Source organism: Venustampulla echinocandica, assembly GCF_003357145.1.
Source record: "Venustampulla echinocandica strain BP 5553 chromosome Unknown scaffold_0, whole genome shotgun sequence".
Taxonomy (NCBI): domain Eukaryota; kingdom Fungi; phylum Ascomycota; class Leotiomycetes; order Helotiales; family Pleuroascaceae; genus Venustampulla; species Venustampulla echinocandica.
In genome coordinates this window covers 2,993,322-3,008,670 of record NW_022474205.1, presented here as the reverse complement: position 1 = coordinate 3,008,670, position 15,349 = coordinate 2,993,322, and the positions used below count along the sequence as shown (strand labels likewise).

The following is a 15,349-nucleotide window of genomic DNA, read 5'->3' as shown; positions in this document are numbered from 1 at the left end:
CGATTCCACTCTCAGCCGCCTTAGTTCATTGAGTTCAGCTGGCCTGGGCATTTTACAACAGTGCCGTAACTTTCTTTTTCTCCACCCGATCGACTACGTTGCCAATGCTCCTTGGCTTCAGCCCGGGGATTTGCAAAGGGATTGAACAACACCAACGCTTTATATGACCCGCAGACACCACGGATCACGAATCTGAATGCGCGACCATGTCTGGAGAAAAGGATGAATCCCCAGCATCGGCGCCCGCGAAATACAGCAGGTACCGATCTGTAAGGCACGCGTCTGTGAAATCGCCACAATCAGAACCGAGCCCCCAGAAACAAGATGACGATGCCTCATCGCTCGGGCGGACGAAGAGCATGTCGCGGTACCGCCGCTCCAGAGTTGGCACGCAGACGAGCGAACCTGCGCCGCCCATGCCTCCGATGCCTCCGCCGGCGTTAGGTGGGTATAGCACCCTACAAACCCCCGGAGCAAGACCAACAAGACGAGTGACCGAGCCTGCGCTTTCTTCCCATCGACAATACCCCACCTCTCCAAATGTCGAGACAATCCCCCAGCTGCAGGGCCGGCCCCGAGAAACAGAAGAAGAGAGGTCGCGGCGCAAGCTGCGGGATCTTCGAGAACAGGATGTCCTAATCGAGGAGCAGAGGCGTCAGGCCGATGAGCAATTAAGAATAGCCCAGCACCGGAAAGCCCAAGCGGACGAGCAGGCTCGATTGATGGAAGAAGAAACTGCAAGGCTGCTGGACGAGCAGAAGCGCAAGGACTTGGAGCGGCTAGATGCAGAATTGGCGGCGGCCGTCCCTCAAACACCCAAAGTTACTAGTCCAAGGGAGAAATTCGGGTTTTTCTCTAGGAAGAGAGCCGTTACAAAGACATCCGGAAGTGGCAGCGGCTCTGGGGCAAATTCCTTGTCCCGGGGTATTGAATCACCGCCGCCAAGGTCAGTTGAGAAGGCAGCGGCTCGCCCAGAGACCGGATTATCACCGCCACGGAGGCTTGAGCCTGTAGCTACTGAGCCAAAGCTAGAGCATCCCAAGATGATTGAGCAAGGAGGTGGGGGTATTGTCCCGCAGACTGATGCCCCAATCTCTGCGAGCAATGCTGGAGAAAGAGTGGGTTGTACCTCCTAGCTAAAACCGTATATTTTGCTAACATTCTATTTAGCGCGTTTTGATACGATGTAAACAATCGTCTATCAATCTCCCATTCGATCCTGAAACCACTCCTACTGATCTGATTTTCACCGCTGCCAATGTCATGACCCAGGACATCAACCCCTCTACCACCGTTTTGTTAGAGTCTTATACACCACTTGGCCTGGAACGCCGAGTACGACGTTATGAGCACATTAGAGACATCATGAACTCATGGGATCGAGACACACAGAATGCTGTCTTGCTTCAAAATTCAGATTCACCTCAATTCGACAGGGATCTTGATGCCTCCTCGGTTCCGAAGGAAGCGCCCGAGGGCACCACAGTGTATATGTACCATTCTCAGAAACCCGGAAAATGGAACAAGCGACATGTCACATTGCTCTCCACCGGGCAAATATATATGTCCAAGAAGCCTGGAGCCAAGTCATCAGACAAAGACTTTGCAAACTTGTGTCACTTGACAGACTTCGACATCTACACTGCAACTCCGCAATACACGCGAAAGGTCCTTAAACCGCCGAAAAAGCACTGCTATGCAATTAAGAGCCAGCAGAAAACTGCAATGTTTTTAAGTACCGAAAATTTCGTCCATTACTTCAGTACTGATGACGAGAGTCTGGCGCATAAGTGGTATTCAGCCGTTCAGCAATGGCGAAGTTGGTATTTAGTAAATCGAATGGGTGAAGGTGCCAAGAAGAAACCCAAGGCTGCCCATAGCAACGGGAAATCAACGGCCAACAAACTTGGTCGCACTCTTAAAGTCTCCGTTGATGAAGACCCCTATACAATCGGCTCGTTCACACCACTACTTGATGTGGACCGCTTTGACCACCAAAAGCCAGAATCAAAGGACCGAGAATACGAATCCGATGATGGCAGCCCACCACGCCAAGTCCCCTTTCACCTCCGCAACAGCATCTCCCTTCCCCACGTCCCCAACCGGCGAGAAAGCAAGCGTCACCCTCCACCCGTGTCATACCGTCTCCCACCGGAACCAGAAGAGGAGTTTTCATCTAGCGGTCTTCTCGGCCGGACTTATTCACAACGGCAACGCCTACAAAAAGAGCGCGAACAACAACAAGAACTCATCCCCTCAGGACCATTCGTGGATGGGCCTTCACTTCTTAACAGCCATGGAGGAAACCAACGAGCTATGTCCATTAAATCCACACGCACCACCACCATGCGCAGCCAAAGGCCTGATACCTCAGCTGCTCCGTCCATGCCGAAGCCGCTGCTCGATTTTACACCGGAGTTCAGGGAGGCGCCGCAGTGGGATAAGAGAGGCAAAGGCCATGGCGTGAAGCCTATTGAGGGCGTGCCGCTTGTTGACGTTGCAAAAGGTCCCAATACAGAGGCGCTTAACATGGGCCCAACGCAGACGTTATTTAGGAGGGATCAGGTGCCTGGTGTAAGGTCAAGGACAGGAACGGTTAATGGGAGGTCTGAGGGTGCTTTTATTAAGGGGGGTTTGGTTAGCGGTTTATGATTTGATGACTTGATGTTTACATGGTGCATGAAAAGAACGGAAAGGAAGTTTTAGGGATTGGAGCATGAAAGAAAGCCGGGCTTTTTTACTGGGTTCTAGAGGGTAGATGGACATGCATGGGTGGATGGATGGATGGATATAAGCTGGCGTGATTGTAAATTGACGATACCCCATTATTATCTTCCAGGTTTCACAAGTTTCCAAAAGGTTGGGTTGTATTGCTTGGGTTTACTACCAATACATCAAGTATGATAGCACACATTAATCGCCTCTATGTCTTCATTCATTCTCGTGGTATTCCTCCGTCCTACTTTCTGGGATATAAGCAGCTATAGCTCAGTATGGTAGGCAAGCAAGAAGGTCCCTTGTTCATAATATCAAGTAAGTTAGACTTTGTCCCTCCACAACTCATGGCTGTTTCTAAGGTCTGCAGTGCCAGTACACGGCACCATTCATCCAGATCATGTCCTCTCCCATCATCAACCTTAACGGCATCTCACAATGCAACTATGAAGTCCAGATCAATGATATAATCCCCGTAAGGTAAAGTCATGGGTTCAAGAAACTGCTACTATTGAGTGGTCCAGCACTTCCTTTCTGCCAGGTTCCCGTAACATATTTTGAAATATAGGATATTGAAGCGTGGTTATCACTTCTTAACTGGCCCAGCCGGGTGGCAACATATTGGAGTCTATAAGGAAACTAATTCATAAAGGTAATATGTTCAACTTGTGAAATATGATTGACACCAAACCCCATACTAGGGGTATATGGTTAATAGCTGGTGGGATGGGCACTCTGCTGCACCGTGAGCTGCTATTAGCCGATAAGAGGAAAGGTTATCATGCACATGAAGCTTGAGAGACCTTAGAAAAATTCTTTCCGGTAATTGCAGACCTAGTTGAGAACTTTGGAGGGGTTGTATTTGATGTATACGTAGTTTGAAGAGTAGACGAAAACTGATTCTTTTACTGGGTTAGAAATCCTACGCGAATTCCATGTATTGATCTGGCTTTCTATATCCAATTTTCTTATCACGATTCATGATTTACAAGAGCACTAGCGTGCTATCCTCTGCGATCCTACCATTGACGCCTAGAGACGCTTCTCCACCAACAACAGCTGGACCCCTTGCATAGATCTATATTCAGTCAGCTTCGGTATCATTACGAGTACAATATACTGCTTACCTCTCCACGAGATGATTCATCAGTCGTTTTATGGTCCTTGGTATCCTTCAAGAAGAACTCAACGCTGCTAACTGGAGCTCCAAAATGTGCATTCTGCTCCGAATTTTCATCAACTCTGTAGTCGTAAACGCCGGTCTGCGTAACAGCACCAGCTACTTTGGAGGAAGCTAGAGAATAAATAATTCTAGCTCCGGTATAAATCCGCAAGTCTGACAGATTCTTAGCGGTCAATGGCGTAGACTTGGCACCGATTTGTTCCGAGACGTAGATCAGGCGCAGTTTCCCTGGCGTAGACCCTATAATTGGGCGAAGAGAGTCAAAAGGGCGGGAGAACATTGTAGATGCAGGCATAACTCCTTGCTGAATCAGAGATCGGGTCTGGAACCAATGCACAATTTTGTACACTGGGGAACTCATCTTGGCTGCAGTTTCGGAGAGAACTTTTGTTAGAGTTCCGGGCGATGCAACCACAATCGTAGGACTAATCCCTTGAGTTGCTAAGACAAGATCTGGGCTTGTACCAGCAACCGAGTTCAGAGCAACCGGGGCATTGGAGTAGAGCGCTGAAAGGGTCAAAACTAGTGGATACATCGTAGATAACGAGTCCACAGGGAGGAACAAGTCCGAATGATTTATACGGTGGGCAGCCGGCAACGACGACAGTTGGCCAGCAATTCCGGCGATGATGTTGGCATGAGTATATTCAACAAGTTCCCCAGAAGGCCAAAATGCTAGTATGTTCTTTAACTCGGCCTTTCTATCCACGGAAGGTAGCTCCAATCCAGTGGCTGGTGCATCTTGAACGATTTCCTGCCATGTTGAAACATTGACTGGTCCGCCAGTGCCTGTCGGAACTTCATTCCAATCCATATGCTTACTACCCTCGTCCACAACCCAGATGAGTTGCTTTAAAGCCGGGTAGCTTTTCTTTATAACATCAAATGGAAACGATCCTACAGCGGCGACCACAGTATCCGCCTTCGATTGGCCCAGCAATGAGATAATGGATTCAACCGGTTGGTCCTGGTCGTATGGTACGAGAATTGCCGTTAAGTCATAAAAGGCGCAGGCAAACAAGGTTGCTAGGAATTCGATAGAATTTGGTAGATAAATGGCAATATTTTCCCCTCCGTTTCCCTTTATATGTTGGCCGATAAGGGCAATCTGTCGATTGATGTCCGCTAGTACCAGTCAGAAGTTTACTCATATAAATGGAGGTGGGATGGACGGACTGATATCATGATCGATGATTTGCTCTGAGCCAAGGACCGTCAACAACCTGCCCTTTTCGCCCGTCTCCTTTCCCTCCCGGTCAATACCTCCACTGACTACCCTGCGCCATACATCTCGCAAATCGCCGTCCCTTCCTCTACTCCACTTAGAATCACCCGGATCCTTAACGTTAAGGCCGGAGTTTAACGGCATGCCATGCGGAGCTGCGTGTGAGCGGAAGACCGCAGACTGGCCTTCTTGTCTGACTGGAGATGCCTGGGCCTGCCGGGCAAGAAGCATAGGGTGGGCATCTGGATCGCGGGAACTGGTCACTTGGTAGACGAAAAAGGTGACCAGACATCCGGCGATCAGTGTGGTGTACACATCCCATTGCCCGAAGAAATCCGTAACTGTCTCATCAAGCGTCAACATCACGTTGTCGAAACCCATTCTGATAGAACAAGACTGGAAATGAAGCGGGGGTGAGAGTGACGATGGGAGTTTATGTTGACATCTACTGTACGTTGTAGATGCTATGTCGGTGATTACATGATGGTATTCAAGAGGCTGTGCTGCCTCGAACTCGGCCTCGTTGAGCAGGGGTCTCGGTCGTCCGCGCTGCCGCGTTTTTGAGGTTGCCACCCAGCTCAAGCTCCAAAACAACAAAGTCAACTCACCAATCCAACTTATCGACAATGCTAACATAAAGTAATCTCTTACTACGAGCGCCGTAGTCTACTAACATTTAGGTACTTATCCACCCACCTGAGGGGATTTCCAGGGTCAAAGTACGCATCACTTGGGTAAGTGGACGCGGGATACCTTGTTGACATTCGAGACTCATATCTAATGATGGGCGCATCTAGCACAACTGGGAAATACTCTTCTCGCCGGCGACCATGTCCTCTGCAGTATCTACTCCTGCCCGTCCTTCCACTCCCGCCAATCCTGCACAGCCATCGACACCACCGACCGGGACATGGCGACATCCCAAGTTGAACGAGATTGTCAGGCGCCAGAATGCGTCGACTTTTACCGAACGAAACGTTCGAATTATCTTGTATAACTTCGCGGGCATAGCTCTCACATGGGCGTTTGGAAGGGCCTGTTGGAATGGGTGGGTATCCTACGTATGTCTCCCGCCAGGCCCGTTTGTTGATTGATTTTCTAGGCTCCCAAATCTGTTCCGAGAAGGCAAAATGCTACATCAATACGGAACCTGGATCTACACTATCGTACATCTTGTATTTGTGTACAATGTTGCAGTGGCTCTTCTACCTCTTTTCCGATCGACGGATCCAATCCAAGATATCCCTCTTACGCCTGCACAGAGAAAGCTTCTGGGCCTTCCTCCGAGCTCGAGGCCTGCAACACCCGATACCAAGTACGCGACACCCCCCAGGTACTCGAGAACGCCTACGCCTTTGGCTGGATCAGCGGGAAGTAATCGAAATAATTCGGGATCGCCATTGTCAGGGAAGGGAAGGGAAAGCCCACTGGGAGGCAGTTTATCTGGTTCGCCGTTCTCTCCGTCTGCAAGTCCGCTGTTGCAGAAAGCGATGGCAGGTGGATTGAATGGAACAAGGAGGAATTCATACGGGTCTTCGTTCGGGCCTGGAGTGTCAAGGATTAGCGGGCTAGACCTTCCTGCGACGCCGACCCCGAAGACAGGAACGGTTGGGTTGAATAGCAAGTGGCTCTATGATAGGGAAAGGAGGAATTCTGGGAGCGCCAGGCTCTATACCTGATGTCTTTGTATGCATGCTCGAGATAGACTTGTGGTTTATGAATAGATACTCTATCTGCCTCTACGCTATGTTTGAACCAATGTGTATGTAATCCGATCGGTAACTAGGTTGATCCATTGTAAAGTTTTCCAATACAGACGTATTCACCTTCGTGACTTGGACGACTCCGATAAGATTTAGTTATCGCCAATGTTGTGGTTCTCTAGCTTCTGTTTCCGCGATCGACCATTGTCTCTCCACGCGAGAACCAGAACCTGGCAATGACCACATCGTCAACATTTGGGCAAGAAACCTCACGTCAGATGCCAGGCGCAATCAATCATGGGAGCGTCCGACTCAAAGCTCGTATTCAAGAGAGGCATCTTTAAACTCTCAGAAGACAAGGCAATCCCCGCCGATGATCCATACTGGACCTCCGTAAGGCTTCGAAGGCCCCATTGTGCTGCTTGCGATATGCTAACTAGGAGGGCCACAGTTCTGGGAGCTCCCGGAAACCGCTGAAGATGTCTTCAGCCTCTTCTCGCCAGCGGACATTCGCAGAACTCGAGATACATCGCTGGAGAACTTGGAGACGCTCATCTTGGCTGTAACGAGTCGGCTCTTCATCCTACGACACCACCCTTCATTTCCAGATCCCGAGTTTGCGCCTGAGAAGGATGCACTGAATTGCATACGGGTGCTCACTCGGGTTCTCCCATATATCTACGAGGCAGAGCAATTACAAGCATGGGAAGACAAGTTCTTCTGGGGAGTGAGGCGGAAGCGTACACGGTACGACACATCAGCCTTTGGTAGATACGTCGACTGACTGTACCCTAGGAGAGCCGCGTTGGCCCGCGATGTGCTATTTGACGAGTCCCAGGAGGAGCTGGCAAAACTGGAGGCTGCTGGTGAAGAATTCGAGGAGGTGAAACCTTTGGCAGAGGAGCTTATCGACACTTTGATCGACCTGCTATTCTTCGCCGACTTCACCCTACCTAAGGCACCGAATACCGATAATAAAGTAACATATGCGATATGGACCAGCGGTGTTGGATGCAATAACTCTGTGGGAACTAGTAGGGAATTCGAGAGCAATCGGACAGAGGTGCTACGATTGCTCTTGACCTTGACAAGTCCGAGCATGTACATGTCTGCCAACCTGCTACCGGTTCAGGGCGTCAAGGCTGTCTCTTATATCGTTACTTGTCCGGATAAGCAAGTTGTCCTCTCGGTCCTGTGCTCGCTATTGAACACTGTAAGTTGGTCTAGAATAAGCTTGATCGCACACTAATAGGACTATGACAGTCCCTTAAATACAACCCGGCATCGTGGAAAATCCCATATAATGTCCAAGTTTTCAAAGATCCGAAGTTGATATTAGTGACATATGCGTTACAGGTGAGGCCAAATCCGTGTTGTTAGGTGGAGAGCTTAACTAACGTGTATAGTTCCTCCTCGTTGTTCTTCTTTATCCCATTCCGGAATCAGATCCCGCCCATGCAAAGAAGAGTAAGTAAATTATCTTCTAGTCTTATCATTTCATCGGAGCTGACCATCTAGATTACTTCCGTCATTTTCTCGGGCGATTACATCGACCCCAAGATTTTCAATTCATTACAGAGGGAATAACCAGAGTTCTCAACCATCCACTCCAATCCAGCACTTCATACATCCCAGGGAATCAAAACTCAAACAAGTTGACATCCGAGATGATCATGGTCTTTTGGGAGATGACCCAATGCAACAAACGATTTCGATCATTCATCATCGATACAAATCGGTCACATGACTTTCTAGTTTTAATATTATACTACGCCATTGACTACAAACTCGACGCCTCAAAACAAGGGATAGTTAGAATGTGCGTTTTCATATTACAAACTCTGAGCGTCGAAGCGAGTTTTGGGAAGAGTCTTAACAAGAGATTCGAGAATCAAGACACCTTGCCGCCAGCTATCAGATTACAGAACTTTTACGGATCGTATGCAGATTTTCTCATACATGTAAGTGCCCTTCCCTTGATTCTGAGTCAAAATCTGGCATCACTAATTTTGATAGTCTATCTACAACATAATCACCACAAGCCAGGGGAAGCTCACAGCAATATACCCAGCATTGTTGGCCGTCATCAATAATATCGCCGCCTACCTTGAGTGCCTTAGCCCTTCTGCTTCGTCGAAGCTACTTCAGCTTTTCTCGTCTATGTCGTCACCAGGGTTCCTTTTAACTAACGATAGTAATCACGATCTCTTGCGGTCCTTATTAGAGAGCATGAATGCTATCCTAGAGCACCGATATAACAGTGGGTGTCTCCCGTTCTCTAATTTCAATTTCTCGTTCTATTGTCGCTCCTTGAAAAAGAAGAGATACACCAACAGTCCTTATCGGTTTTGAATACTAACTGGGTCGCTAGAAAATCCTAACTTCGTGTATGCGGTACTACGGAATAAGAAAAGATTTGACGGTAAGCAGTCCCATGAAATAACATCCCAGTTGACGTCTAACGATACATAGCTTTACGATCCTTTACCTTGGAGAGTGGCCAGGAGGAGATTGAGAGAAGGAATCGACGACGAAAAGATAACCCTAGCGACCAGTTTGACATGAGTGACAGTCGACGGGGCTCTGCCGATAGCATCAGAAGTCCCTCTTCAAGTCACCACCGGGCACCAACCCTGAGTAACGTTCCTGAAGAGGACGGGGCATTTGCCATTGGAGACGATGAAGATGAGGATACCGATGATGAATATCGAGCAACTCCGTCCGAGTCTACTCCGACGGACCATCCCTCACGCGCATCATCAGTGTCATCAAGTATCGACGACGCAGTACCGACTCAGCTGAGGGGAATGTCAGAGAAGGCGCGTGGAAAGATGCCCGGTAGGTCTCTCGCCCTGCTTTGCGACCTTCCTGCTGATAATAAAGTAGCTGGCATGCCAACGTTCTCCCGACAAAACAGTACCACGAGTTTAGGCAGCCACACAACACCAGGCTACTCAACCAACGGCGCATTCGAGCCGACTGCGCAATGGATCGAGTCCTGGTTACCAGAGCTCCCTCTCCACACAGTCCTCACGCTCATCGAGCAACTCTCACCCCAGCTCCCTCGGCCCAACGGGGCAACGACTGACACCCCCTCAGCCTCCGTCCTACGCGCCATGCAAACCGCGGACATTCGCGGCATCGAGCCATCATCCATCCGCATCCAATACTTCGAATGGTCACCACTAAGTCTCGGCTGGTACGAATCTCTCCTCTGGAGCTTCATTTTTACCTCGGAAATGCAAGTTGCCAAAGGCACAGTGGGAGTTTGGAACGGTACAGCGATCAAGCTCTTCCGTGTGGAAACTGTAGCGCCCATTGGTCCTACGCTGTCCAGTCCACGCGGTGCCGTTGATGCTGTCGGAAGCAACATTGTCAATCGGATTGGGAGTATTAACCTTCGTGGTGTTGGCGGAACGGCCCCTGGAGCTGGATCTGGATCCGGTGACGCGCAAGGTGGCAATGCCAACCAAGGGGATGTTAGGGAGGCGAGGACGGGGACGGGGAATGGATCTGGTACAGGACTGGGAATGGCGAATATCCGGAGCGCGGTTATATAATTATTATTGCTAGATGAAATTCAAGAGTTAGCGATATGCTGTAGTTCTGAATTTCTGTTCCCCGGAAGTCTTAAGGGTCTAGATGCAGGTATCCATGGGCCTGCATGGAGTGGATCTTGTCGATCACTCGAGTATGTACCCCGTGGTGCTATTGTAATAATTCTACGCATACTTCATACTTCCCCCCCACAGCTTATGCCCGGGGAAAGCCGTGGCTCTTCATCCCGCTCTGTCTATTTTGTTTCATTGCCGGATTAACCAAATGATCGGACTTCCATTAGGGGATTTGCAATTCCCGCTGTGGCGCGTGCAGTTCGGGACTTTATCCGTTCCGAAACGAGAAAGCGTGCGCCACATCTAAACTAGGGTCGTGCGGGCGGAACAATAAGTGGGGTCATTTCAGCCACTTCCCAGTGCGGTTGGATTTCAAGCTTTTCGGAAATACTACAGTCTACAGGACATACGATTTTCCAGGAACACTTCATTAGACATGTGTACAGGTCGCTAGAAGACGAAGAAAAGTCCGTCTTTAGTGGCTTTGGGGACACTGAAGCGAATTTGGCAGGTTTATTTCGTATAACTAGCCAGAAGAAGATATATTCGAAATATATGGAGGGGAGTGCGTATGCGATGTCCGGAACGGGACTGCAAGCCGGGAATGTGCATGGCGACGAGGAGGAGGTGAAGAACTATACAATTCATGTGGGTATTCGTATCACATTACGTTTCCTTATCCTCCCCGGGCGCTCAAGCTACTACAATCCAATACTTATTTCAAGTTATTTGTGCCTGTCTACAGCTTTACTGACTTGGGCATCCAGGTCTCAAACAAATACCTCCAGCTCACAAAGCGCAAGCTAGAACTAACTCGTCTTCCCCACGAACTCATCGTTCCTCCCTCCCAACAATGGTCCCTGGGGACGCCGAAACGCGAAATTGAGCCGCTGATAGATTTCTGGCTCGACGCCTACGACTGGCGACAACAGGAAGTGCATTTGAACTCCACGCTCCCTCAATATCGCACGCTATTGCGCCCAGGCGATGATACCCCCCTAGTCAGGTTGCACTTCATTCATATTCGCTCCCCGCATGCAGACGCCATACCGCTGCTGCTTATCCCAACGTTCCCATTGACGAATTTAAGCCTCAGCCCACTATTTGCGCCGTTAGCTGACCCCGCGAATCCAAAATCCACGCTGGCTTTTCATGTCGTTGTCCCCTCTATACCCGGGTTGGGGTTTAGCAGTGCGTTTTCGACGCGGGAAGCAGAGGGGGATGTACTAGAGATTACCGCCGGCTTGTTCGATAAGCTGATGAAGAGATTGGGGTATGGCTACTATGTTGCGAGTGCGACGGGGAGTGGGAGGAGTAGTATGGGAGGCATTGATTATTATCTGCCGAGGTTGGTCGGGGAGAGGTTTCCCCAGAGTTGTTTGGGGGTTCATTTGCTTGATCCGATCATTGAGGAGCCGAAGTTTGGTGGGGACCCCTGGATGTGGCTCAAGTGGAGAATTGCAAGGTTTTTCTATGCGGGCATATTTGGATATCATGGGGATGATTGGAAGTCTTTGAGCAACGCATCCAGAAATAGGATCACTGAGAAAGTGCAGGCGTGGGATCAAGCTGATCAGACGCCCCTACTAAAGAGGAGGGAGGGACAGGGTTATGGCGCTATTAGTGTGCTTGGACTCAATGAGCCGAATACCTTTTCATACGCTCTATGCGATTCTCCCGTAGGGCTGTTGAGCTTGGTCTGTAGTGCCTTGAGGAGGACTAGCCCAAGACACGAATTAAGCCATACGGAAATCATTGATCTGTGCCAATTAGCTTGGCTACCTGGTCCGGAGGCGGGTGCGAGGTTCTGGGCCGCTGCTGTAAGAGAGGCGGCTAAGTTGCGGAAAAAGCCACATCCGAGGACGAATATCGGCATCACTGCGTTTGGCGTGGGTGCTTTAGACGGGGAAGGGTACGCGTTTCCTGCTTGGGCGGCTGGGGAGCATAATGTCCTCTATTCCCAGAGGGTGGTTGGGAGACCTGGACTCGCTGCTTGGGAAAGGACAGACATTATCGTTGGAGGCATTAGGGCTTTGGCGAAGGAGCTTCAAGGGATCGATGCTCGGTTGAAGACCAGGCCGTTGGAAGAATATGCTATGGACTCCGAAGATGAAAGCGATTGGGGGCAGACGATTGCCGATAGCGACAAGGACTACGGGCTGCAGCTCGATGTCGAATCACCGGATACTGTTGTTCAAATACCTTTGAGTACGGCTCCGGGGGATTGGTGGGGGGATGGAAATTGAAATGGGAAGCAGTACAACGATACCTGTTTGCTCCTCTTTTGGATATTTTGCGAGATACTGGTGACCTAGGCAGAACTGGAGGACGTATTAGTATGGATTCTCTTGGGCGTTAAACCGGGGAGTTTAACGATGTATGAGTGTACGAAGGGCAGACAATAACTAGAAGATATCCTATGTTGGAGAAATCCTAGTGCATAGAGAAGTACCTCGACACTACCACGGAAGAAAGATTAACCAGTCGGCAGGATCAATTCATCAAAGCAAAAGCCAATCACACATAAATATGGATATATGTGAGAGCGGGCGCTCCCGCGGGTTGAACGCTTAAAGCTCTGTCTTTTGGCAAAGGGATAAAGGCCAGTTCAAGGGAAGCTACAAGTCTCCTCGAATCAAATCAGCACGACCGAAGCCGAAAGTGCAACGATAGTAGCTATCCATAACCTGGCGGACCAGTGGCGCCCTGGCGCGTCAACACTCATAAACACACACCTAATCTGCACACAATCTGCTTCTGTTCGGGCAAGGCTACTTTATCGGTAATGATAAATGGGACGAGATCGGCGAGGTGACATTGTGAAGCCGGTGATCTATGATACAAGCACAAAACCTTGTAGGGGGATTCCAGACCAGCTCTATTTCCTGAATTCGGATCCCATCGCCATTTTTTTTTTAAATTTCTTCTCGGTGCATCATCTACACACACAATGAAAATCAATATATAGGTGATTTCTTGCGTCATGTCTAACCTCTCTGTCTCCAAAAAGATTGGCCTACCATGCCATGAGCTCGGAATAACACACAAGTAGGAGATCCGGGCTTTGATATGTCACTCGACTCTTACCCTTGGTACGCGCTGCCCACATACTCGACTACGCGGTATTCTTGCTGACACAAGTGGCAAGTACCATTAGGTCATACTGCATTCATTTGATAACGACAAGTTAACAACGAGAGCTCGAGCTTCCAAGCCCATCCGATCCCCGGCACTAATATCCTCTAGTGCCTTTCCATCTTATGACCACTACACACGAGTAGTGCTCCCTCCAAGCCCGAGGTTTGACTGCTATGGGTACGACTTCAAGAAGCAGTGACATTGACGAGTGGCCAGTTGATGCCTTTGTCCGCCGCGCCGATATTTCCTAGCCCCGCGCAGCTATACAAACCGACCGGATTGTTCTCCGTGGCTCTCATATACTGGAGATCGATACACTCTTCTATTTCGGGCATTAGTTCTCATATATCCCCGGGCATAGTTTGTGAGGCTTACGTGGGCTCGACAATTGGAGGGAGATCCGCCCGTCGGCCATAGCCACCCATTTCTGACCGTCCTCGGTAGCGGAGCAATTCTTAAGGTTGATGCTAGCCATATCTTTCCAGTTACCTGTTCGACTAGCATTAGTCTAGGTTGCCTCTTAGTAGAGTTTTGTACGATGCTCACTTTTAACGCCTGCATCTAGGCAGAGGGTAGTGGCTGCCAACTGGATGCTGGTGTTGCCGTCTTTAATATACCACTGTTGCTCCGGCTTGTCATTGCGGGTCTTGCTAGAAAAGTAAAATAGGTCAGCATCAGGATCTTCAATAGCTATATGGGGTTGCGAGACGAACACGACTATAGCACTGCCGGCCGTGGGCGAAGTTGGCACTACAACGAACTTGGCGTTTACATTCGAGGTGATAATCACCGTGCGGTAGCCCTCAGGAACCTCAGCAAGGCCAGTTGCGGCGAGCGCAAGAATGAGAATAGAGGTAGCGAACATCTCGATTGATCTTATTGTCCTGCTTTTAATGTAATTAATTTTCAAGGTTGGATGTGGTGAGAGCGCGGTATCGTCAATCAACCCATAGACGGAGGTGGACGTTTATATATGGGCAGATCTATTATAAACTCCAAGTTTCCGGAAGTTAATCTACGAAACGAGCCTAATTAGTAGTAAATCCCCAGGCCACGGCTACTCATTTCTCGAAAGTAGATATACTATAGCCAATTCAGCCATAGGTTGTTTCTCAAAGGTCGGTAGATCTTGAGAACATTCGACACCAATAGGGTTGCGGGTATTTTTATCATCTCCCTTCTATACTCTAATATCGTTAGCGAACGATTAGGCTAGAAGGGATAAAATGGCCAGCTCCGCAATAACGTTCCCTCCTACGTCTTAAACGAGCGTCGATGCAAATGAACTACTTCCAATCTCAATTTCTAACGGCAGTCCCCTACCATCTTGTGACCTTGTATTGTCGTGCCAGTCTCTCGTCCAGGCTGTGCTGCTCTCATGCGAAGGGTAGCTCGCGAATCTTGAGGAACCCCTCTCCATGAGCAGCTCCTTACAAAACTCGGTCACGTTCTTATTTACGGCATTTCGATATGAGCTAGGATGGGAACTATATGGGATTACCCCCTAGTGACTAACCCAAGAGGGAGGAGATGTTGGAGAAGGAGCAGGAAGAGGCTATTGGTGAAATAAGACGGTGGAGCTGCAGATATGATGAGCCAGTAGCCATAATTTCAGGAATAGCGAGGTACAGTATGAGGATTTGCCTTGCCACGAGATATAAGATTTATTTCATCGCCCAAGCAATATGAATCCCCGTTCCCCGGCACTGTCTGGGATCATTACGTCGGGACAGGTCGCGGTTTAAGTACCTAGGTCATTATAACCTTGGGC

General features: G+C 49.3%; 5 protein-coding genes across 5 annotated transcripts; 3 read left to right on the top strand and 2 right to left on the bottom strand.

Annotated features, from left to right (window-relative positions):
• Nucleotides 1-206: 206 nt before the first annotated feature.
• BP5553_00923 (uncharacterized protein) lies at nucleotides 207-2,652 on the top strand (the record flags this gene model as incomplete). Its single annotated transcript, XM_032009546.1, has 2 exons — nucleotides 207-1,118; nucleotides 1,171-2,652. 2 exons carry the CDS (start codon nucleotides 207-209, stop codon nucleotides 2,650-2,652), a joined length of 2,394 nt encoding a protein of 797 aa, XP_031873600.1.
• Nucleotides 2,653-3,700: 1,048 nt separating this feature from the next.
• BP5553_00922 (AMP-dependent synthetase) lies at nucleotides 3,701-5,504 on the bottom strand (the record flags this gene model as incomplete). Its single annotated transcript, XM_032009545.1, has 3 exons — nucleotides 3,701-3,793; nucleotides 3,843-5,023; nucleotides 5,075-5,504. The coding sequence occupies 3 exons, from the start codon at nucleotides 5,502-5,504 to the stop codon at nucleotides 3,701-3,703; spliced, it is 1,704 nt and encodes a 567-aa protein (XP_031873599.1).
• A 449-nt stretch (nucleotides 5,505-5,953) lies between these two features.
• BP5553_00921 (Uncharacterized protein) lies at nucleotides 5,954-6,802 on the top strand (the record flags this gene model as incomplete). Its single annotated transcript, XM_032009544.1, has 2 exons — nucleotides 5,954-6,171; nucleotides 6,226-6,802. The coding sequence occupies 2 exons, from the start codon at nucleotides 5,954-5,956 to the stop codon at nucleotides 6,800-6,802; spliced, it is 795 nt and encodes a 264-aa protein (XP_031873598.1).
• Nucleotides 6,803-7,123: 321 nt separating this feature from the next.
• BP5553_00920 (uncharacterized protein) lies at nucleotides 7,124-12,686 on the top strand (the record flags this gene model as incomplete). Its single annotated transcript, XM_032009543.1, has 12 exons — nucleotides 7,124-7,219; nucleotides 7,278-7,573; nucleotides 7,622-8,039; nucleotides 8,090-8,182; nucleotides 8,233-8,293; nucleotides 8,345-8,787; nucleotides 8,843-9,086; nucleotides 9,198-9,248; nucleotides 9,299-10,342; nucleotides 10,400-10,517; nucleotides 10,887-11,088; nucleotides 11,208-12,686. The coding sequence occupies 12 exons, from the start codon at nucleotides 7,124-7,126 to the stop codon at nucleotides 12,684-12,686; spliced, it is 4,545 nt and encodes a 1,514-aa protein (XP_031873597.1).
• A 1,077-nt stretch (nucleotides 12,687-13,763) lies between these two features.
• BP5553_00919 (Uncharacterized protein) lies at nucleotides 13,764-14,443 on the bottom strand (the record flags this gene model as incomplete). The annotated part of the gene is made up of 3 exons (XM_032009542.1): nucleotides 13,764-13,900; nucleotides 13,954-14,067; nucleotides 14,125-14,443. 3 exons carry the CDS (start codon nucleotides 14,441-14,443, stop codon nucleotides 13,764-13,766), a joined length of 570 nt encoding a protein of 189 aa, XP_031873596.1.
• Nucleotides 14,444-15,349: the final 906 nt, after the last annotated feature.